Here is a 25,387-nt window from a genome sequence, read left to right as displayed (position 1 = left end):
CCAAAGAGATGATTGCCAAATGAAGTTTGGTATTGTGCACTGCTTTATGAGTCAAATTGGCATTTTAGTAAATGCAATATTGCTGTGCTCTTACTATTGAAATATTGTTCCACTGACAGTAACTAAAAGTATTGCTTTAAGAGCACAAGGCTGAGAGGCAGTACCTATCTGCCTCCCATTGAATCTTGAGCAAGCAGAGTTTTGTTGCTCCTTTCTTTGAAGCCATGCCTGTATCTGAGGCAGCTCAGTAGATGAACTGCTGCACTCTGAGACTGGTTTTTCTTGATCCGTCCAAGGTCTACAAAAGAAACACTGACATATCAGCACCCTGGCAATTACCTTCTCTCATTGGTAGTCTGTCCAGATACCAGTCCTGTTCAAGTATGTTTCTTCAGTGTCAGAATCAGAGCTGATAGCTCTTTGGGAATTCACAAAGGAGATCTGAAGGGAAATTGCATTCAAGATGGAGTTGTCCATTGACATCCAAATTAGCAACTCTTTTGTTGTGATGGATTATGAAGCTGGTTTATTGTGCTTTGATACATGAACTATCAGGATCTCAGTAAATGACAGTATTTTTTACTTTCTGCCATTAATGAACAGATCATAGAATAAATTCTATTTTGTTATTCTTCAGGCTAGATCATAATCTAAATTGACCATGGCCATTCCAATAAGACTAGTGTCTTTCCAGTGTACTGTGAACTTCATTAGTTCTGGTTTTAGGTATATTCTGGGTAAGTTTGGCATAACTCAAGATGTCTTCATTCCCTCAAGGGGTCAGATGGCTTATAAGGAATATGTCTCCTTTTGTGGTCCTGAGATCATGAGGCTGGTATGCCAAATATGAAAAATGTGAATTTGGTGGGTTGAGCATAGAATTTCTTAGGGTTAATAACCTCTGCATAAGTGCCAGTATAGATACCTGCAAGACATCAATTGTCATCACTTGGATGGTGCTGGGGAACACAAAGAACATTCAATATTTGGCATTTGTCGAAAGGAATTTGCCATCTGTTTTAAAATATGAGTATCTGTTTCTCAAAACTAGTAGCTCTGCTACTTACTAGTCTTTGACCTAGCCCTACCCTAGGGCTGTAGACTCTAGAATCTTCAGCAGAATATGTACCATCAAGAGACCAGAGGACTGAGTCTTCTTAAGACACATCTATAAACTGCAAAGAGCAGCCTTGTGTGTTATTTATAGGAAAATTCCAAAGTCTTCTTATCCCTTGGGGAGAACAGCTTTGAGCTCCCTTAACTTACTCCTGACGTATTGATGACCAGACTAAATGTAATTAATTTAGATAACAGACTGCTCCAGAGTCTGGTTCTCTATCTGATTCTCCATCCTTTTCTGTCACGCTCCTGTATGGGTCTGGTTGAATACCTTGCTATGTCTGTGGGGAATTGAAGTACTATCTTTATGGTAGTTTTGCTCATCATTTCTGTCAGAGAGTCTCCTTGCTGAGCATGACAAAATGTGACTCTTCCCTGAGCTTTTGGAAGCTTAATGACTTCTATTGAGGGAAAATCAAACATCGTAAAACACAGATGTCTTCTAGCTGAGTTGTTGGAATTTACATACCCACCTGGCTCAAATAAATGCACTAGTTCACCACAGAAATAGCCTCCATCACTATCCAGCCACCAGTGCCCCAAAGTTTGTGATGCTTCATGGTGAATAGATTTGCTCAGTGATCCTTTATAAAGCAGACAGGGAAGTTTATGGCACACCTTTGGGACAGAGGGAACATGCATGCAAGTGACCCAGTGTAAAGCTTCCTTAGGTCTCATCCAGGCATCTGGAAATCAGCATATATGGAAAGAAAGCTCTGGAGTTGGAACAAATTCATAAGTCACTTGGGGACAGCAGCAGCCAGCAGTTAGTACAAGTCATTTTTCTCCAGTAAAGATAGCCTAGCTGAAATAGGATGCATGTACTTAAAAGTTGTGCAAGTCTGTGGCAGTGAAAGGCTGTAATTACTTTGTCTTTACCTGGATTTCTTCCTTCTGTCATCTGTCATGAGAGATAGCCTGACATTATTAAGCTGTTAGATGTATATAACCTCTTTCACACTAAAGTGTGATTTATGAGTGAATGAGAAACTGACATATGGTATATTATTAAAAATATGGTATATTTTTTTAAAAGACTGGATTAAAATACACCTTTGCAAACCACAGATGAGTTATCTTCGTAGCATTTCCTCATATGCCTCCAAGAAACACACTCTAAAATAAGAGTGTAGAGCAAGGTATGTCCCAGCCTTCTGGAATTCATTCGTTCAACCAAAGATTTAAACTCAGTTAGCTTCAGACCTTCACTTCAAAGTTTAGTATCGCCTGAACCTTTTTCTGAAGATGATAGAGAAAAATATTTGCATTTGGGAAGGCAGAATTCTTCTGTGATTCTTCTGTTGGGGAGTTATGCTGGAGTGGTAAGAGTTACAGCAGCAAGTTACAGCAGATAGTTACAGGACCTACAGATAGGTTTTGCTTCAAATGAAATGAAATTCTGCTTGTCTGAAGATATCCATGTAGCTTTATTAAGAGCTTTTTGAGTTTTGATGCCCTGTTTTTCACAGTGATGAGAATTTGTGGTGAGATATATAATTGGGATATTTGTCCTTGGGAAAGCTAATTCTGCTAGCCCTATTCATACTCTGGACAATAAAATTGAAATTTCTAACTGACTTTTTTTTTTTTAAATCTGCATTACTGTGTAATTTCAGTAAGAAAATTACACAAACAAATTTTTGTGCCATGTGCTTTGCTAAATTACTTTTTTTCTCCTCATCTGAATACAAAAATGAGACTATTAACTGAGGCTGGGAGTACCTTCATCTTCATGCTGTGCTCTAATTCCCATAACTGGAAAGAGGCTGGTAGGTCATCCTCAATGTATTTTCTTTATGATACATGATCTATAAATATACATAATTGAGTGCTAGGTATTTTCTATCAGTAGAAAAATATCAGTATTTTGTTACTCAGTGGTACCCAAAGATAGCATGGTCTCTCTTTGAAGGAAAAAAAAAACAACCCAGAAACATATACAGCAATAAATATTTCAGTTTCAGACTCTTTTGAGGAAGTATCAGAGAGAAAGAAAATAAGATCCCAGAGGTCTTTCTCTCCTTTCATATGTTAGCAGCCTGAGCTGATGGACTGCTGGTCCTTGTCATTCATACTCTTTTTGCAATCTTGGTTTCTATTTCTTGAATGCATTTCTGACAGTACAACTTCCAAAGCAAAAGAGTTTGCCATATAGAATTTCAGCAGGGCTGTTAGATGAGATACATGCTGGTTACACAGAGATTTTGCACTCAGAAGACAAAAAAGGGAGAAAAAAATCAGTGTTATCTTTTTGAAGCAGATAATTTTCTTTGTGTGATAGGATTGCTAGGACTGTGGCAGTACATAGTTCCAGCAATGTACTTTCAAATAAGCTCTTAGTAGTGATGTCCTCTATTTTTTGTTTGTTTGTTTGTTTGTTGGGTTTTTTTTTGTTATAGAATGTCTCAAGAATGAGATTCTTAAAATACAGTCTGTTTCAGGACCATCTGTGCAACAGCTTTTGAATATGTGCAGCATGAATATTGTGGTGGAATAGATGATTAAAACCAACTGAAAGAAAAGCAATTCTTTTTAATTTGCACATTTTATTTTGTTGGCTATTGCCATATGTTAAGGAAGCAACACACAACTGGGTTTGATACAGCTATTTTCTGGAAAAAATACTGATGATGGTGTGCAGTGTGTATGATTTTCAGAGTCATCCAAAATATCTGCCTTGAGGGTTTTTCATGGTCTCTCACAACCTGCCAGAATAATTGGGTTTTTAATCAGAAGAGAATTAGAAGACTGTGAAAATTAATGTTTTCAAAAACTGCCAGGAGAAAAAATATGTGTTTAAATTGAATGTTTAGGTATGCATCTCTGCAGTTTTAAAAACCATTATGTCTAATACTTTTTATCTCTCCAATACAGCAAGAGGAAATAGGCAGAATGCAGTACAGTGCTTATAGCCCAATGTGAATAAAGCTTTAAATAGGGGAGAATCTTCATGCAAAGAGTCGTGGAAAATAAATTAGCTACTGAATTCCCTAATAGGAATAAGTGCTTATATGTGCCAAAGCAAGCTTAGAAATGCATCTGGAAAAAGAGAAAACCGAAGGGGTCAGTCAGACTGAAAACTGAGCTAAAATCATTGAAATACCAGCAGATTAGTTTGCATTTCATCAGCTTCACAGGGACAGATCATAATGGGCATTGTGTCTTTCTTCAGAATGTTGTGGGGAAATTTTCAAATAAGTGCCTGGGCATTTTCTGTGTGTGCAACATATGTTATGCTCCCTGGGAGTTCTGCAGCTGTAAAACCCTGCTTAAAATTTAGACATTATAGACACGAGTTTTCTTGAGGTGAAGTTAATCCATGTAGGGAAGAAAATGATTTAAAGTGGGTAAAATGTGTAAAATTACTTCTTATATGGAAAAGAGTGGTGTAAAAGGTAAGATCTGTACAATGGTAAAATTGATACCTAGGAAAAATGGCATCCATTGGGTACCAAATCCATGACTTTGACATTAAATGACAGGATCTCTTTTTCATAGTCCTTTCACTACTGTCAGGCTAAGCAAGTGCTCAGCTTATTAGAAAAATACATATATCACTTGAAGTTGCATAAATATTGATTTAGAAGCTGAATCAGTCTGCACAATCAGGCTTTAAATTTGCAGTTTCATTATGTAATGATTTGTAAATTCTAAATCACAAGATCATCATGGTTTGGTATTATATTGCCTTACAATAAACATAGTGATTTTTTTCACATTCCTGCCATATTGTTTGAGTTCATTACCAGTTCCCTATGTACTGTTCCTAGCATCCCAAAGAGATGCCTGGAATGTGAAAAATAATCTGCTTCTTTACCTTTCAGATTTCCAGGCTTTTGGTCTGAAGAAAGGGATGTTCTTCAATCCAGATCCTTATCTGAAGATTTCCATCCAGCCTGGAAAACATAGCATCTTCCCAGCCCTTCCTCACCATGGACAGGAGAAAAGATCTAAGATCATCTGTAACACCGTTAACCCTATCTGGCAAGGAGAGGTAAGCAGCTGGAGAGTTAAGCTGAGACTTTTCTTAAAGCATGGACATTACTCTAGTACTATCTTTTTTTTTTTTTTTTAATTGAGTTCTTGGCTAAATAGTTGTTGAGCTAACTGTGTTTGATGTATTCTATGAGTACTTGTCTCAGTAATTAGCTACAAAGATGGGTGGTACATTAAAACTTTCGGTATACTTTCAGTGTAGGTTGTACTTCATTGGTGCAGTTTATAAAGTTGTTAATTAATGAAGGCAGGCATGAAACAGAATTGAAAAATAAACTTGCATAGCATGAAAGGCTGCTGCTAGATTTTATAGTGTTCTTACACAGAGACATTATATGAAGCACAACAAGTATGGCATGCAAATAAAGAGAAGCAATATGACTGAAAAGCATTAGTGGCAACACAAATCAAAGGCAACTTTGGCACATTTGGCCATCACCTTGAAGAAGTAGTCTGTAGTCTGCTTCTTTTTGTTGGAAGGACTTGTATGTATTAATGAGATCTGAGAGTTCAATTGCTGCCTGCTGTTTTTAAATTACATGCAAAATGGCAATAGGCAGAAAAGAATAAGGAATCTCTTTGGAATTAAAGGAGCCTGACATACTGGGTGTGATTTGCTGGTGTGCTCTGTCACAACAATATCTCCACTGCAGGAAAGAGTAAAAGTAAATAAATACACTGCACAGATTTATTCAAATTAAAATGCAAATTATAAAGTAGCTGAGGGATAATTAGGTCAAACTCTGTAGAGATGGAGCTGTGAGTGGGCAAAAAGACATCAGAAATAGGATTGAATTCTCCTACCTGAAGAAATTAGATACCACATCAGGTTATGTGGTGGGTGGGGGAGGTTGTATGACTGGAAAAACAACCTTGAAACTAGTCAGAGAAAAAAGCCCTCTAGCAGGACTTAACTGAGAACACTGAGGCATCCACCAAGTCATAACTTCTCTGTGGAGCCAAGCATCAGATGTATCACTTGTGGAGATGGTCAAGCTAGAACTGGCATGGAGGGTCAGGCAGTTGGCAGAGACCTTTCAGTGACGTGCATAAGACCCAGAACTAGAGGGGAGCAGGTATGAAGGGAAAACTTGCTCTCTGTGTGGGATGCTCAGTACATAGGGTTGTGGCTCTGATAAAATGTCACGGGTGTCTTCTCCTCAAGCTGTGCCAAATGGCTGAGTTTGTGGGCTGACATTTCTTTTCCAAGTGGAGTTTGGCATCAAGAAAAGGAGAAACAATGAAATGGCCTAATTATGGACAGGGGAAGGCAAAAGAGCACAGCTGGCTTCCAGCTTTGCTGTTCAGCCCCCAGGTTTTCTTGATCACGTGCAAGCGTACTCCTTCTCCCTTTCTGTTGTTAGCCTGTGAGGGGCAGGGGAGTGTAAAAGAGCCAAGCCATGGTTAGCATGTTCTCCTTCTGCCTTCTCCTCAGCTGATACTGGGAAGTTTAACTGCATGCATTTGTGCTGCAGTCTGTGCAATCAGCCTGTCTGAACTCCTTGTTTTGTTACTGAAAAGCTTCATTGGGTTCTGCTGCACGGAAGACCATAGACCTGATTTTCTGCAACCTTCATGGGACAAGGGGAGAAGGAAGACTGAAAACTGTTGCTGAATCATGGTGATAGCCAGTCTTCTGTCCACCCTTTTCACTCATGGATGTGAATTTATGAAGTGACAAAATACTGAGGACTCGTAGCCATTTTATTAAGAGTATCAGTCACAAGTTGTTTTCACAAAAACAAATTTTAGCAATGTATCATTTCAGAAGGGCCATTCTTTTCTTAGATTCTCTGTCACTCCATGTGAATAGAAGGCAAATGTTCTTTTTTTTTTCAATTGAATTACCTATCTGATTTGTATTGGATGCTAAACTTGAAAAAAATCTGAAATGGAGAAATAAAATTATTGAAATATCTGCAGACAAGGATCTTTCTATATGTTCTTGATTACCCTTGAGCAAATTCAGAGAGTCAATTCAGTTTTCAAGGGCTTCCGCACTAAAAGTCCTACAGACTAAAAGATGACTGATTTATTTATATTAATTTGTTCTGGTATTCTTCCTCATATTCTTACTAGGCTGTTCTGTTTGTATAATAACCACCTGCATTATACAAACACACTGGGAGCACCCTGCTACCTCAGGAAAATTTTCATCTGTCTCATATAATATTGATGATCATCTTCATTTCATAGGCTGTTCACAGCACAAGTTATCCTGACTTAAAGCTATTCTTCCATTGCTCTGATTTGCAGTACTTTGTACCAGGAGACATAAGGAAATGGAAATTCCTTACAGATAAGGAGTAGCAAGTGACAATTTGACACTTGCAGCAGGGCTCACCGTAGAGGTGAAATAGCCCTCACACTGAGAATTGTTTGCTGAGACAAGTAAAAGCCCAAGGTGGTAATTTCTCCTGATAGACATCATTTTGAACATGTTTCTGTGTGTTTCCACATGCTCTTCACAAACATCTGTAATGTTAAATAAGTGAGTGCCTGGAAATCACATGGCACTGGACAGCTGGACTCTACAGTCCCAGATTAAGCAGGTATTGCCCTGCCAGCCCATACAGTTGCAAAAGCACAAAGGGTGAATAGTCCTATCATGCTGGTTGGAGATAAAATGCAAAGAAAATCTCAGAAGGAAGTGCCCATTTCCCAACTCTTGTGTATATGTAATGGAATTGAGAAGGGTGGATGCTTATCTTCTAATATAGATAGTAGAAAAATAATGATACTAATGACACATGAAAAATAATAATAATATTTCCATATTGTTTCATATTGAAACAATGTGCATGCTGTCATATTGTTTGGAAACAGCTCATTTAAAAATATTTAATTTTTCAGAAATCAGTGAAGTGATACACAGTTCAGACAAGTAATAGATTACAGGAACAAAGCAAAGTGGTTTAAAAAGTAGTTCACATACCTCCAACTGGATAGGAAATTCTATGGTTTGGCAGATAAAGAACTTAAGGTTTCTGGACTTTACCTTAGATATATTTATGGTATTTCTTTCTTAACTATGGCAGCTTGAGCAGACTGTTTCCTCAATTCTTGTTTTATTTACTGGTGAGTGGAAGGAGAGCTCTGAGGAATGGCCAACGAGATGATGATAAAAATTGGCTGATGCAACTGCTCAGCACACTTAAAGTAGTAGGAATGTCATCTGTTATATAACACATTGAATTTCAACTCCAGTAATCTAACTCTGGAGGAGTACATTGCCCTAAAATGAGAGCCCACTACTAGGTTAAAACAATCTCAACTTCCTGTGGTTTCACTCCTTGTTTCTTTGCCTCAGCTTTTACAAACACTATTAAAATATAGTTGAGATAAAAGAGTGTTTGGAATGGCTGTCTTATCACTTTGAAGAGAGCCACATTTCACTAGTGAATTAATTGATGTGAATAAGCAGAGAGCAAGAGCGCTTAACAACCAGCAGTTAGTATGTCAGATCTGATACACAGATGTACAGGATTTTCATGCTCTCTGCACCTCAGATAACTCACAACCTTTCAAAAATATTGCACTTGAATAATTTCTCACGTAAGCTGTCTCTTGAGATTAGCAATGCAAAATCAGAAGAAGGAAGCACTCGGGCTTGAACACCAGTGGGAGGTGGCTTCTGTAGTGCAGGCCATCATCAGTGATAGAAGCACTGAGTTTGGATGCTGCCTGCAGGAATGCCAAGATGCAGCTGACTCTCTGAGTGCTGGTGTGTGACTGCTTTTCTTAATGCAGAGTTATAACTTGGGAAATGATTCTGTTATCCTGAATGCTGAAGTGGTATGTAATGGACCACCCAGCAGTTCTGGGACTGAAAAACATTTGCCAAAGTAGCCAGATCAGGCAGTAAAGGGTTTATGTAAGCTCTGTTCCTCTCTAGATGCTTTATGTTGGCTGATAAAATGGGTGCTACCTGATGTAGCACAAACCTAGAGTCATACAAGCAGGGGATACTTGAGCAAAGCTGAGTCTTTCCAGAGCAGAGTAAAACCATTGAAAAAGATGTTTTATATATTTGAATCAACAGTATAAATTTACACTAAAGTGGGTTGTGCTTGATCTGATTTGAACACTAGAATGCTGTCAGCCCTACCATGGCCTTACAGAATCATTCTATAATTTCAACAGAAGACCAAAATAAAAGCAACAGAAACATTACACTGACAGAATTCCTTATTGTTTAACGTGGATAAGCTTTTCTCCCTTCTACTGCCAAATACAAAAGAATATGCTGTAGGAATTTGGAGGCCTTCACACCTAAGCATGAAAACAATATACAGGTGAAGTCAAATCCAGATCCTGAATTTCGTATGAGTTTCACCAAAGGTATCATCAGGACTGAGTGAAGCCTTGTGAGTGGTAGCTTCCCTGTATAACATTTCTGCACTCATGTCCAGGTAAAGAGTAAAACATTGTTTGACTACACAGACAAGCTGTAGCTTTACAGCTAGAGATTTTAAGTTCTGTTGATGATTGAAGTGTCAAAGCCCAAGACAACTTTAGCTTCTTCAGGAATGGGTTGTGGTGTGAAAAATCATCTAGATTTTTTTTTAGGATGTTATTCTTCTAGAACTGTATTTTACTTGCAACTTCTGCATCTAGAAGACTATCAGTCTTGCTAGCTTTGTATACTACTGATGATGAGAGTCTTCAAAGATTTTCAGTCTTTGCTGTGCTAATAAATTCGTAGATGAATCTGAGGGAGAAGTCCAGAAAGCCAATTTTCTGAAAGCCCTATCTGACTTGGAAGGAGTTCAGTAGAAAGGAATGAATCAGACTTTAGAACATCAATGTGTGCATTTATGTGAATCCCTTTTATGGTAGGGAAAAAAATCCCCAACAACTGTGCCATGCCATAATAATAAAGAACCACATTGGATTTGTCCCCCTGCAGTCTCTGCTGTGTTCCAGCAGTCTCTCATAGTAGGAATAGGCATGTCCCCACCCATGGCAGCAGTGGAGCTCTGCCCTTGGCAATACTGACTCTGCAGTATTTTGTTTTGTCACTAAGGATTACTGTAGAAAGCTTAAGAAACTGGAATTCTTGATGAGCTTATCCAGCTGTTGGTGCAAAGTAGTTTTATATGGGAAAATAATGACATGTAGAGGAGGTTTTTGAATGAAGAACAGAGTAATACAGACAGAAAGTGGCATGTGCAGTAAGACTGTAATTGTTTCATTGGAGTATTTGAAACAAAACCCACTAATGAAATATTCAGCTGAAAGAATAAATTTATCTTCATCCATCAAATGTAATTCACAGCCTTTTAAGATTTACTTCTGCTTGTATCATCCCTGTACATGAAGGATATCAGAAATAAATTTTATTTTTAATTCTATTGCTTATTCAACTCCAAATCAAGAGCCCAATTCTTCCTGTCACCAGTGTATTAATTTATCTATCTTTATTATACTGACTTTATTATACTGTCTACCAATTATTATGCTGACTGTTTTAAAAGAATTCGACTTGCCCATAACTTGTCTGATTGGTGCTAATGGACATGGTCTATTCATTTCAGCAATTTCCTTGCTAATGCTATTGAGTCACTGGGATCCGTGTGTATTCAGGGATGCAAACAAATTTGGTAAAAATAAAACATGGAAATGAATCCTCACCAGTAGCTGTCTTTCTATGAAAACTATTCCAAGGTCTGGAAGTGGTTCTATTCTCTTATAAATTGATATAGATGTATTCTGCCAGGTCAGCATTAGCATGGGCCTTTGTTCTTTACCTTATATGTCATGTATTAAGGTCCCCTCAAGATCTGTTCACATTAATTAAGTTAATCATCTGTGTCTGTAACACCATTGCTGAGCCTGGAAGCAAATAGGCACTGAAAAGTAGGTTACTGTCTGAAGCTCTTTCAATGGTGTTTACTACAGTGTTTACAGATCGTACTTGAAGATGCCAGCAGTAATGTAAAATCAGATATACATTTAATCATTGAGATGGTGTGAGAGTATGAAAGTCTCAGCTGATTCTAGGTAGCTTTGATTCTGATGTCTGATTCTGATTCACTCACTGTGAGAGTGAATCTGCTGGAGGCAGCTGTGTAAAATCTGTGGAAATGAAAGGAGAATCCTAATGACTTATTAATGACCGGAGCCAAAATTGATGATACACTGCTTAACCCAAGAAGAGTTAACATGTCAATATGTTGCTGTGATTTTCTTTATCATGCCACTTTTGCTCTTTACTCTCCCTCCATTTCTGTATTTCTGTGGAAATAATTAATTATACCCTATTGATTTTTGATGCCTGAGAAAATATCAGCTAAAGCTTTTCCATTGGCAGGAGCATTTTAAGGATGAGCCTGGTACAGATTCTCTCTCTCGGTGTGTAATAAGTTGCGCTATAATGCTGTAGCTCTTCTGTTAGTGAGGAATTAAAACGATCTCTCTCTACTGTCCTCTACTCCCTCTTTGCATTAAATGTTTAGGAACAAAGCATCATTGCATCTCTTGCCACTGTAGCAAGTGGGGCAGGCATTGACAAATGGCTGAAGAAGTGGGGAAAGTAGAGAGATGTAATGACTTTGCACCTAGAGCAAGTCTGTTTCTTCCCAGACATCATAATTCCAGAGAGATGCAATTGCACCCTAAAAAGGAAATAATTGAAGAAGACATTGGGAAAATAATACACATACTAACTTGTTCTATTGATCATGGTTTGTAACAATTCTCTGGGTCTGTCTGTAATAGTATTTGTGTTCCATTCAAGAGATCCATTTCAAAGGAAATCTCCTGCTCTCCCCACTAAAGACACTGCTTGTCAGTGCACTTCCAGAAGTGCATGAACTCAATTACTCTCAGCAGAAGGGAAGTGAACAGATGTGCTGCAGGAGTGCACCAAGCACTTTTCAGAAAATAAATGGGAGTAAACTCAATCCAGGGCACCAGCCTGGAGTCACTTCATGGTAAAACCCTTGCAACATGTCTGAATGTGTTAGGTGCAGAGCACCAGCTGCTTTGCTCTCCGGACCCACTCACATTGTACCATAAATCTTCCTAATGCAGACATGGCCAAGGCATTCCAGAGGTTAGGAAACATCAGCCTTCCCAAGGCCTCTTTTCTGCAGTTCACAAGTGCTATTTTTCCCCAATATACCAGGGATTGTCAATCATTGCTTGTGTTCAGACTTCCAGACACCTGACAGACAGCCATTTCTTCTAACAGTCCTAATACTTTTCTAGAGGAAGTTAAAAAGGTTTTCCCCTCTGGAGTGTCTGTACTCTTTTCTAAAACCTCTCACTCAATCTGGGGTTTTCAATCTGGGATTCTTCCAAACGCAAGGGCAGCTGGTTCAGTCCCTCGTCCTTTCAGTGGAGGGCCTCCTCATCTTTCCTATAAAGGAGAGCTCTTGCATCCCTAGCTGGTAAGGATCAGATACCACATTGACAAGGCGGGGGTCAGAAGCTATTTCTAGGGCCAGGCCCTCTGCTGAGGCAGTCTGCTGCCTCCTTCGTGGAGTGTGCTGTGTCATGTGTCATCTCAAATTAAAAGAATTTGAGATTTTACAGCAAGTTGGCAGTAAAAATAAACAGGGCAATGCACTGGTAGTTACTGGCTTGGGATAATCAGTGAATAGAGATTTAACTTCTTGTTTGTTACCTGCTCATCCATATATGACTGCTGTTCATCATATATAAATTTGTGGTCTGCCCATTACTTGCAAGAGTTTTGTTCCCTACATTTTATATAATGCATTTTACTTTAATTTTGGTTGTGGATCAAGTGAAAACTTCAAGTTCTTATAATCACTTAAATAAATTGCTGTGAATTGTTTTTTACAGCTGTCCTGTTTTCTGCTATTATCCAAATGAACACGTAATCAGTCATTAGACAAAGTTTTCTTCTTGGTCTTTGGACTTGAAACTGTAGCTGTTCTGGTAGATGAGTTGCCACCTGTGTTGAAATCCATTACTTCCTTTGAGATTTTTTTTTTTATTTGAGTAAAAGAAAGGCTCAGATGGAGTCACAAACCACTTCCATGAAGCCATTGTCAAGTTTGGTGTAACTCTGAACAGCTGGAGAGTCTAAAGCTTTGGATATGACATTAGAAATGCAGATTCTGATTTTCTTCAGAGTTGCACCACAAGACAATATGGTATTGACCTCAGGAGATTCAGATCATTAAACCTACATTTTGCTTTTCACTTGTGGACAGTTCTCTCTCTACCTGTGTGTGTGCGTGCTCCACCCCACAAAGGAGTCAACAGCACAAAAAAGGAGAATTTATTAAATGGCAAATTGTTCTATGCCACAATAATTCATTTTAAAGTTAATTCCCCTCTTCTGCTTTCAAGTGTCATGAACTGGTAGTTACTCAAGGTTTTTAGCAGGTGAAACAGTAACAGTAAGACAACTTATTTTTTAAGGCAACTTTGTGTTATACATGGGGAATTCAGGTTCTCCTGTTAATTGGTGGCCTGTTGCAAAGATGTAGAAGAAAACAAGAATAAAATAACACTTTAGCTCATTTGAATTGTTCTTCTCTGATTAATTACATTTTTGCAGTGTGTGATTAACAGAATATCCCACTCATGTTGGTTTCACTTGAAGCCATTTAAACTAAGAATCTCTGAATTAGACCATGATTCAATAGAGCGAGTGATTTAGGGCTATAACTCCAGCTCTTGGTAACCCAGAGAATGATTCTGTTGTGGAGACTGGGTTTGGCAGGGGGAAAGCTAGAAAAATCCTTTCATCCATCTCAATATTCACTTAACACAGAAGCTGTCTTCCAGATCAATACTGACCTCTCAGGTGAACAGTGGTTTGACAGTTTTCCTGCTATTGTGCACCACAGCACAAATGTGCTTTTTTGATTGATTATATTCTAGTAGTAACAGATGTTTGGGAAAATTATTGTGACCTGTGTCACCAGCTCCACACCTGTACTGAATTTAGCCAGTCTAGGAGAAAGTAATGTCAAGTTACCGAGTATATTTTCTCCTCACTACTATTTTTAAATTGACCTTTGGGACCTCTAGACCTCTCCAGGTGCCCTAATGCTCTCATGCTTGTTCCTGTAACCTAAAGTATCACTCTCCTTGTTCCTATCCCAGATTTGCATGCACACAGTCTCTAAAAGCTTACTGAAACATTACTGACAAATAGATGTTCTTATAGACCAGCTGAGACAGCATTAAACACATTTCAATGTACTTGGTGACAGGAGCAGTTTTAGATGGTGCTGTTCCTGTTTTTCTCATTATTGTTTGTGAAAGTAGCCTGTGCCCTGGCTTTCCTTCTGGTTGAGTTCTTTGTGAGACTGTGGCTTGAACCGGGACAGGAGACTGATCCAGATAAATAGAGTTTTCAGAGTTCTTCCTTTTTAAGCTGGGGCATAGATGAATAGAAAAGGAGATATTTCAAAACAATCTATCTAAAAAGAGTGATCACGTATCATTCACCTCACTAGGTCCTCACATCTCTGTGCTGAGATGTTCCTCTCAGCTATAGTACTCTGTGTTGCTGTGACCCAGCCACCAGCTTATTGTTCTGTGCCCTTCTTTTATTTCAGCAATTCAGCTTTGTCTCCCTGCCCACCGATGTCCTGGAAATAGAAGTTAAAGACAAATTTGCAAAGAGCCGACCGATCATCAAGCGTTTCCTGGGAAAGCTCTCCATGCCGGTTCAGCGCCTCTTGGAAAGACATGCCATAGGGTAAATGTTGCTGCTTACATTGTTCAAAGGGTGTGTTGCTGTTCTGAAGTCCCTGGTGATATATCATTATTGTGATATAATGATGTTGAGGGGAAGTTATTAAACTGACACATGTCTGATAAATGGTGTTGGTTTTAATTAGACTTTATAGGACTATGGGCCAGACGGAATTCCCTCCATAACTGTTTGCATGGTGTTTTGAAAAGTGAGAGCTGGCATTTAGGAAAGAAAATGTTTTTTGTGTATCATGGCTGCGAATTTGGAGAGTGCAATATTTTCAATTTGAATATTCTTTTAATGTTATCAGCAGGCTCTTTTCATGTTTCAGGGAATTACCTATGGGCTAAAAACATGCCAGATCTGTTTCGTCTCTTTTAAATTTCTGGAAAGGGGAAATATTATAAAAATATATACGTGGCATGTTGTAACTAATGCTTTCTGACCCTACCCTGCTGCCAAGGAACAACCTTGAGCTCACAAGCACTGCCCTGCTTCCCCATTGCATGAAAGTCCTGGGAAAGTGTATGCTGCCAAAATAACACAAACCAATTTAAGGAAGATGGATAGTAATCAGAAAAAGCCAAAAAGCTGTCTCTAAGCCTGTAATGTTCAGACCTTGAAGAGCAAGGGAAAAAAGAATCATCTTCTGAGGAAAGCATATGCAATGCAGTTTCCAAGAAGGCATTTCTGATAATTGGATCTCAAATCAGCAGAGCAGCAGGAAGATGAGCTTGTTGGAAGTGTTTTTGAACAGCTGGTTCAGAAACTGGCTGTGATATTGACAGCTGAATCTACCAGAAGGGACTAAGCTACTTCCCTGTTTCTCAAGTAGAGAAGATAGAGTAGCTTTTTAGGAACCAGATGGATAAGAACAGCTTGGGGAAGGTAGAACTCTGTAACCGGTATCACTGGCTTTCCTCTGTATGAGATTTCTCATCATCTTCTGATTATAACTTCCTATTTTACTTCCTTGTTATAAACACTGTCTCTCTAAGGATATACTTTGCCAAGAGCAGTGCCTCCAACCTGCACTAGATCTGGCTCAGTTTTAATACCATAGTGACATTTAAATCTCAGGCAAGCTCAGTAAGAAGTATGCACACAAGTTCAAAGAGGTTGTACGCAAATCTCAAGGTCGTCTCATTTATATGAGTTTCTGATGCATGTGAAACTTTGCTAGCAAGTATATTTGGCTCAACTGGAGGTGAACTATGTTTCTTTCAAAAGATGTATAAGTATTACTATTTAGTGAACCCGTTACACTCAAGATATGCTTTGCAAAGATTGATTCAGCCTCATTGTGGGCAGCTGGGAAGTTAATCTCTTCTATAGTTTCATTCTGTTCTGAGGGGTGGATGAAGTGTGGCAAAGGGAGGGACCTGCACAAGAACAGAATGGAGTCATTGATCAACCTTGTCAGGAAGGTGTTCTCCTGATATTTCAGCTTCATAGAGGTAAGAGGGGTGGAAAGAGATGAAGAGCAGTCACTCAGCCAGTTTAGACAGAGAAGGTGGTATGCGGGGACTGGCCTGCACAGGGTTTTGTAAACAAGAACAGGAAAGAAAGAACAGACATGGTGAAGGGATGAAAATACAGAAATGTGAGGTTCTATGAAAAGGTAGATGGTCAGATCTGTAGGGAAGCCAATTCTCGTTACAATAGCTGAAGTGGGAGTTGTTTGCTTCCCATGTCGCTATTTTCATACTCATACTGCAGAAGTTCCATTCCCACCATTCTCTCTATATTTATACATATGTGCTTGTGTGTCCCAGAAGCCTGTCTTACTCACTTACTCAGCTGTTCCATTGTAATTGAAGACATTGTCCTCTCCTCTGCCATTTGTTCTCTTGTATGCAAGTCAACATGCCCTCATGGCTGGGATGAATAGCCTTTATGTATTTTATTATGGATTTTTGTAGGACACAGCAGATGTATCTATGCACAGTAGACATAGGGTATGTTATAGTCTATTGTGACAATATTTGTTTTCTTTCAGGGACAGGGTTGTAAGCTACACTCTGGGTCGCAGACTTCCTACAGATCATGTCAGTGGCCAGCTGCAGTTCCGATTTGAGATAACTTCTTCCATCCATCCAGGTAATTCTCAGTCTTAACCCATCATTTATCTAGATTTCTAGAATTTTTCTTTGTTTGTTTGCATTCTTTCTCTTTATAAATCTGCATTAGTTCCTGGCTGTTCTGGGACTTTAGGTACAGTCATGAGCAAAGGGAAGTGCACAAAGTCCTGCATCACAGGATGCATCATGAGTCACAATTTCTTCCCTCTTTCCCCTTAGGACAGAGCTACTGGTGTCTCATGTACCCCTGTTATTGACCATTCCAAATACTCCACTGGGAGAAAAGAGAGTGGAAAACTGAAGTCTCATCTGCTTCTCTATTACCTGCCCTAGTGAAAGTGTTATATGGGGTGCTATTTGTAGTCATCTGCATTTGAGCACTTCAAAAGTAAAAATGGAGAATGTAATACCAAAGATGATTAGAAAATTTCTCAATTTAATTATTTTTAATGAAAATAGTAAAATCAAAAAGTAATTCTATGTTCCACTTCTTGCCTCCCTCTTGGTTTGGTTTTGGTTCGTGTTCTCTTGTAGTAATTTGGAAGTGACTGTCATGATTGTCTAAGGTTGAACCTTGGTTTTCATGTCACGGTCTCAACATTATTTCTCAGGGACTCTTTGCTTCTCAAGCTCTCTGCCCTCTCTGCTACAGTTTGTCAAGCCAACAGCAGCTGCATTAGTAGCTGGAAATCATTGCTTTTCCCTTGCTGGAAAACACTGATTTCTGTCTTTTGACTATTTGAATGGCATGAAAGAGCCCAGGTTGTTTGACATCTGAGAGGAGGTGGTACAGATGAGGATCATGTCAAGGGGTCTTTGGGGGAAGTTTTTGCCTTTCAGGGATGACAAACACAGTTTTTTGCATTCTCTGTTGTGGAGTCTTGCCAGCTTCAGTGTGACAAGAAGACCGTTATTAAAATCTCAGAGAAGACTTCTCTGATTCCCATAATATTCCTCTGATGCTGTTCTGGCTCAAGGAGAAGTTTCAAGAAGGTGTTACTTTCAGGTAATGCTGCAAGGAGGCAGGGTGCTGCATACAGATTACCACCATGAGTAAACCCATGATTAAATCCAATCTACAAAGACTGCCTAGCAAAAAAACCTCAGCACTTCTTTATAGTTGTTTGGTTGCCTACTCATTTCAGACTGTAATTTATGCTTTTAATTTTCTCAGATTGCTGTGGATGCTTGTGCCCCCACAGCCAACGCTCTGGTTCAGTCAACATTTCTTGTTAAAAGAGTAAGTAATTCCTTTTCCTGTCTCATACAGATGATGAAGAGGTCTCCATTAGTGCAGATCCTGAGCCAGCTGACCTCCCGGAAAGCCCTGTGAACAACCCCACAGAGGAAAGCCTCGGTGAGCCTCCATGCATCAACACAGTGACCTCAGAAAGTGCAGCTCCAGAACAGCTAAATGGATACAGTGTGAACAGTGTCGATAGCCCAGGGGCTGTCAAACCACCTGGGGAAGTCAACCAGAACAGCTTAAATGAAGAGCTAGCAGGAGATGGGCAGGTTGATGCGGTGCCAGTTCCTGAGCCCTTGGAATCCATCCCAGGAGAAGCGCTGCCTTCTTTGAGTGCTACGGACCTCATGGAGCAGTCGGATCTGACGGCTTGCATGTCTCCTCCTGAGCCTGAAGTTAGGGAAAATAACAAAGTCAATTCTGGTATTCAGGGAGATGGTGGAGTCTTGACCAGCATAGAATCAGTAGATATTGATGAGGTGAGTGCAGATGTGCATGCTGGCAAAGACCTAGAGAAGAGTCAGGATGAAGAAGAAGGGGCTTCAGCCCAGGAGGAGAAAGACAACAAGCTACAACTGAGGACCACAGCAAAGAGGAAAAACAGGCCATGCTCCCTGCCTGTGTCTGAACTTGAGACAGTCATAGCTTCAGCTTGCGGTGAGCCAGAGACCCCTCGCACACACTACATACGGATACACAACCTGCTCCACAGCCTGCCCTCGGCACAGATGAGCAGCGATGGGGAAGAAGAGCAAGATGGTGGTAATGGCAGGGAGAACGATGAGGAGTCTACTGTCAAGGAGGTGATGGATAAGGAGGTGGTCAGTGAGAGTGAGACCGTGGCAGCAGAGCCTCCTCTGGAAAACGAGGCTGAAGAGAACTTCAGCCAGAGCACGGTGCCTCCTGGGACCTTGGATGAGCAACTCTCTGACTTGAATGACGGGCTGTTGGATGGGGAGCCCCCCAGGACAGGAAGTGAGAGCGAGTCAAGCTCCAGGCCCAATGGTGACAACGAATGTGAGGCGTGTGACACCTCCTGCTACAGCCCCTCCTGCTACAGCACCTCCTGCTACAGCACCTCCTGCTACAGCACTTCGTGCTACAGCACCTCCTGCTACGACAGTAACAATCGCTTCTCCAGCCACACGCGCTTCTCCTCCGTCGACAGCGCAAAGATTTCCGAGAGCACGGTCTTTTCCTCTCAGGATGATGATGAGGAGGAGAACAGTGCTTTTGAGTCAGTGCCAGATTCAGTGCAGAGCCCTGAGCTGGACAGGGAGCAAGTGGATGGCTCCTCCCAGTGGCCAGATGAACTAGTAGCTCATGGTGGGAACCCACAGAGAGCCACAGAGGGTCTAGACACCCCAGTAGCAGGTCCAAGCAGCAGAAGAGAAGGTTAGATCCTGAGTACTGATGCTCTGGGCGACCTGATTATCTAGATGTCACAGAAGGCATCAGATAATTGAGGTTTCAGCTCACGGTTTATTTCTTACAAACTCAGGGGCTGTGAGCAGGGCCAGATATAAGGGAGGGTTGGATATTTGAGCCTGTCCTTAAAAATCCCAGCAAAACCAACTAAATCAGGTAGGGATCCATATTTGTGAATTACTGTAGATATACATGCATCATTATAAAATCAACATCAGTTATGTGACCATCAGATAGTTATGTGGCAGATCAGCATTATCACATCCACCAACTCATTCTTTTTTTCCTGAGATTTTTCCATATCACATCTGATGTGCTGCCATGTCTCTGATAGTCAGTGAGAGGACCAGCTTGTGCTTGTCAAAGGGCAGATATGCTGATTTGCACCACATAAAGGTTTGGGCCAGTTTCTGTAAATGTTTGTTAGCCATACATAGTCATAAGCTCTTACAAACACAGTTTTCAAGCTCCATTTGTTCCAATTCTCCAAGTGTCAAACAAATATACCTCAGATATCACAGATCATAGGGAAACTCAACAGAGATTTATATTTTTTCTTATATACTTTGGAAATTTCACTATATTAAATACAATTCTCATATCCCTATCCTTCCCTAGAGATAGAATATACTTAATTTTTTTTTTTAACCTTTGTAATTTAGGTACTATTTTTTCCAATTCCTTGACAGTTACATTAAGTCACCCCTTTGGTAACTCCTTTCATGCTCTCTGCAGTTACATGAAGAGGGGGAGTTGATCACTCCTCTCTTTTTCAGCTAGTGTCTAATTTTTCTCCAGCTGAAGAAGTAAAGGACTCAGCTGCAGCTCAGGAGTATGCAGCAAGGTCAAGAGGTAGTCCTTGCACTCCCTAATTCTGAGTCATCTGTCTCCCTCTGTAAGTGACACCAAATTAAAATGGCAGCAAAAGGATAACCTGTTTGGGTATCACTGAGGAACTCCAATCAAAGCATTCATCTATGTTTTCCTTCTCCATTCCCAATTTATTTACTCACAGCTTCGTTTACCACAGACCCTACCCCTGCAGAAAAAATTGACACCAGCCTGTCTAAATACTTTGTAGACAGCTTGGACTAGGGAATTATTGAGTCTGTAGAGCAGAATCTAGTACAAATCATTAAATTTTCAGAAGTACACAGGCATAGACACCCAGCTTCCTTCCTTGCAGGCGAGAGCCTTTGCTTGTGAACAGCATTTACATGCAAGTATAGCTAAGGGGGCACGAGCTTGTGTATGTGTGAGATCATATGTGCAGGTTTGGTGGTTGTTTTGAACTGTGTGAGCTTTTGATAGGGGATGTGGTGGGAGAGGGTGTCATCTGCATATGGATTCAGTACAGTACAGCACCAAGACTTGAGCCTCCTTAAAGAGCACTGCAGTGTCCATGGTGGCTTTGCCTTGTTTAGCAGAGCATGTGTCTGAAGGGCAGCCCAGCTCTTAGCACTCTCTCGGTGTCACTGGAGGTGCCTCAGTCAGTGTGCATGTTGCTCCATGACTTGGCAGCTGTTACAAATCCAGTAGATGTGGTCACCTCCACCCACTCCAGGTGACTGACACTACCATGCTTCCGCTGGCTTGGCGTAACTATCTTGACTAGGGGAGAGTCAATTGTGGTGAGGTAAGTAAAGAAACATAGGTGGGTGATCTGGTAGTCGGTGCTACACCTGTAGTAACAGCACAATTTTTAAGGCTATGAGAGATGGACTTTTAGCACTGAGTCAAAAACTTATGTAACTCTGCTGTCTGTTCAAAACATGCAGCAGATACATCTGTGAGATACGCCTATACACAAGTGGTTTAATGAAGGCATTTAACAGGCCATACGGTATCATCAGAGCACCTAGAAGGGGGAGTATTTTTATCTAAGTGATTTTTCTCATTTCTGAGAGGTGTGAGGTTTTTCACAGTTTTATACAAAATTGGCTTCTGCATTCTGGCTGTTGTTTTTTTTTTTTTAAGGAAAAAAAGTATTTAATTTTTTTTTGGTAAATTTGTTTTTACATTTGATTGGTATATGTTTAGGGATCTTTACAAAATGTTCATTCTCTGTCTGTTAAGATTATAACATTAAAGAGAGCTAAACCAGCTGGTACATAGTGAATTTGGCTTAATATTCCAGAATCACCAGAACCATTCAGCTTAATATATCTTTTTCCATAAGCTGCATCTTTCTGATTCAAGTAAATGTTATGTTTATGCAATTCGGAGGATATCTGTATTAACAAGCCAAGCTGGAAGTTATAGTCAAAAACTGTTACCACACAGTATGCAAATATGTCCATTAGTAAGATAAATAGTCCTGGTTTCTAAGATTTTAGAGACAAGGCAATAAGGAAACTTTATTCTGGAACCTGTGAAGTTTTAGCATGTTAAGTCTAAGATATGGAATGCTTTTTCATCCCTACTAGAGCGTCTTAGTTTCTTAGAGGATTCTGTAAGCATTGACTTGATCTTAAGTTACTTGTTCCTCTCAACAGAATGTGAGTTTGGACATTTACTTAGGTTTCATTTATTTCATATTTAAATATGGCAGGGTAATTGGAATGAGACAATCTTTAAGGTCCATTCCAATCCAAGCAATTCTATATATGGACATATATACAATGCTAGTGTTTAAAAACTTACTCTGCACTGTATCCTGTGTGACTATTTTTTCTTTTTCTTCTTCTTCTGCTTCTTCTTCTTCTTCTTCTTTCCCTCTTCTCTATCTCAGGTCTTCCTTCCTTATCTCAGATCCTGACTATATCTCACTATCTTTTATCCTTCTCTTATACCACCTGTCTCCTACCTGTTTCTGGTCCTTCTCTCATTCTCTCTCCTTCAACCCAAGATGGACTCGTTGAATTTTGAAAAATACCCATGGAAGGGGATGATCTTCTGCTTTGCAGGGACTGTAAAATCCTGCCATTACAGTCTACATATGCAGCCATTGATCTTTTTGAAAAAGAGAGAAAGATCCAAGGCAGCTTTTAGCCTTTTATTCCACTGATGAATGAGTAAAAAGTTGGAACCAGGATTTTGCATGTTCCTGCCAGTTGCTGCAGAAGCTTGAGCTTAGTTGTACATGAACAGTATTTCTCAGACATCAAGCCTGATTCTTCTATCGCTTACACTTGTGTGTCTGTGAGTCCAGAATCTGGCCCATAACAGTTCAGCATTGACTCGAGACTTGACTGCATTATTTTAATACTTCTTTGCCTTATGATTTTGCCTTCATTAAAATAGTGCCTTGAAAATAGGAATACCCAGAGATGCTAGTACATCAGGTTAACCTATTTTTAAAATAATCACTTGTTTTACAGTAACACATTTTTGAACCACATTGTAAAAACAGTGAATGACTGTCAATGTCTTGAATATCTTGTCCATAGGTGATTGTCCTTTACTCCATAATTCTCAGCCAGTCAGCCAGCTTCCTTCTCTGAGGCCTGACCATCATCACTACCCAACTATCGATGAGCCTCTTCCACCAAGTAAGCTTTAGTTTTTTTATTTTATTGCATTTTTTCAGCTTTTCCTGTTAACTCAGTGTAGAGGTCAGTATGTCTTTCTGAAGAACCCTGTGTGTTCTGTATATACATTCTCCAGAACCCAAGCAATATGCCCTTTTGTTTCCCTTATTTGATCCTGACTTCAAATGTTGTCATGTTGTTTTGGACAAGCTCCATAACCTCCCTCTCTGCCTTCGTTCATCTTCTTCCCTGAAATGGAAATATTATTCTGTTTTTCCAGTCAGTGTGTTCTGACTTGAATGATTGGGATCTGTCAGTTGTTCTGGAAGCCTGGCTATAAGGCTTTCTGTATGGTGTATCAGCAGAGTACTCTGATTTTTCTGTAATGTTTGTCTCCAGGTATTCTGTAACCAACTTCAAAGATGGTTTGGGATGGCAGTCCCTGTGGTCTGTCACATCTGCATGCAGGTCCAGCAGCAGCCCTTTCACAGTGAGGATGCTCCTGGGACAGACAGGTCCAAATCTGAACCAAACCAGCAGAAATTGGGAAAAGGCAGCTTATGTGCAGTGTTCTTGTTATACTGTCTTTGGATTTGATAATCCGTGGATTTGTGTTCATTATGCACTGCAGTGGAGTCCACACTTGCACTGAATAAAAGTGAGAGGGTTTTGAATAGTGTGATATATTAGCAGCCTCATAATACGGGATTTTTAACACCAAAGCAGCTGCTGGAGTTGTTTTTACTTGTCTCTGTAGCCTTTTCTCTAAGGATTCCCGGAGGATTACCCTGCTCTTGCACTGGCGTTCGGTGCCCAGCAGAGCGCACTCTGTGCCCTGCGACGTGCGGCCGATCACCTTCCAGCTGAGCGCAGGATTTCACAGCCTGAAATGTGCCGTGCCTCACAAAAACAACCGGGCGCACAAACAAAGCGCTCTGTTTTCTTCAAAGCCCAAGACGGGAACACACTTATTTGGCCTATGGTGCCCTTGACAAATAATTCATCATTTGCCAACCATGCTGTCAGTATTCCCTGAGCTGAAAATAGCCTCGGTGCTGGCGTCAGCTGCACAGTAGCATGAATGATTCAAATGCCTTCAGCCCAATAAAGTCTTTTTAGAGTCCCACTGTGGCTTGCCAGTGAGTGATGAAATGGGAACGGTTACCTCTGTAACAGGGAAATATTTCTCTTCCTCCCACTCTTACCGCAACACTTTGTGGATCGGGCGCATTCCCTATTAGATGACTTAATGATAGCACACCAACACCAGCTCAGGTAAACAGAATATACTGTAAATCTATTCCATGTTCTTCAGCACCAATTTAATACATTTTTCCTCTTTCTTATAGTTATCCTCAAAAGGCAAGTATTTCTACCATTGGTTTTCTCAAGTGTTTTCACAACACAGTATAAGGACATGAAATGCAATATGTGATGATAAAGTACAGAAGCGATATCCCTTTGTAGGATATTGTTTCAGCATTAGCATATAACACCATTTTTACAATAAAGGCTGACACTGTGGACTTAAATATACTGATCTTAATAGGAATAGATGTACTAAGTTAACTTTGAGTGGGAAAAAAGTTGAATTGAGTAATATCACTTAGGAAACTGATTTCCAAAAAGTCTCCATGGAATTTTACTGTAATTTCAAAATGAAAACCGTAGCCTTAATCTAGAAATTTTTTGGCTCCTTAAATTCAGTATTGCTATCTCAGTGCCTTTAATAACTCCTAATCCTAGATAAATAGGTCTTCAATCATGTGAAAGGAAAAAACTTTATATTTTAAACCCAAGTTATATGATCAAAGCTGGCTTGCTTCTCATGTGCAGGGTTGGCTTCCATCTACAAGTAGAGGTGAAGGTAATCTGCCAGTGCTGCAAGTTCAGTGTTGACTGATTTTATTTAGGTCGTGGAAAATCTTCTGAACAGTCTTCTTTCTCTTTTGAATAGTTTTCTGAATAGCTTGATTTCATCATAACCCCACAACAGCTGGGCTTGAGGAGGAAATTTAATTTCAGACAGTTTTATTTGGGAAAATGAAGAGAAGAGATTCATTATTTATGTAGGAGTTTCCTAATGACCAGTCTGAAGGCTAAGTCTGATACGAGATTAACAGAAGATTTGCGGTGTTTGCACGGCCTCATGACGGCATGACCAGTCACCCCTTATTATGCCTGTGTTTGGAAACCCTACAGAACTGAAGTCAAGAAAAATACAAGTGCCCAGTTTAGAGCTGTGCTTTGCCAAAGGTGTGGCTGAGCTTGGAAAGGAAAAGACAATGCATTTTCTTTGCCCTCATGATCCTGCCAGAAAAAGTTGAATCTTCTGATATAAATCAGAGCAGTTTCAGAGGCT

General features: G+C 40.0%; 1 protein-coding gene across 10 annotated transcripts in view; it reads left to right on the top strand.

The window, feature by feature from the left end:
- HECW1 (HECT, C2 and WW domain containing E3 ubiquitin protein ligase 1) overlaps nucleotides 1–25,387 on the top strand; it is a 252,330-nt gene that overhangs the window by 161,430 nt on the left and 65,513 nt on the right. For 6 of the 10 annotated variants that reach the window (XM_077179006.1, XM_054655124.2, XM_077178966.1 and 3 more), the window contains 5 exons: nucleotides 4,944–5,113; nucleotides 14,661–14,803; nucleotides 16,800–16,900; nucleotides 18,152–19,522; nucleotides 22,945–23,046. In XM_077179006.1, the coding sequence (XP_077035121.1) occupies nucleotides 4,944–5,113; nucleotides 14,661–14,803; nucleotides 16,800–16,900; nucleotides 18,152–19,522; nucleotides 22,945–23,046 (1,887 nt within the window). The remainder of the gene's footprint in view (nucleotides 1–4,943; nucleotides 5,114–14,660; nucleotides 14,804–16,799; nucleotides 16,901–18,151; nucleotides 19,523–22,944; nucleotides 23,047–25,387) is intronic. The other 4 variants (XM_054655134.2, XM_077178988.1, XM_077179015.1 and 1 more) reach the window with 3 other exon arrangements.

The sequence above is a fragment of the Agelaius phoeniceus genome, chromosome 1 (assembly GCF_051311805.1).
Source record: "Agelaius phoeniceus isolate bAgePho1 chromosome 1, bAgePho1.hap1, whole genome shotgun sequence".
NCBI lineage: Eukaryota > Metazoa > Chordata > Aves > Passeriformes > Icteridae > Agelaius > Agelaius phoeniceus.
The sequence above is the reverse complement of the archived record's forward strand: the minus strand, read 5'-3'. Positions and strand labels throughout refer to the sequence as shown.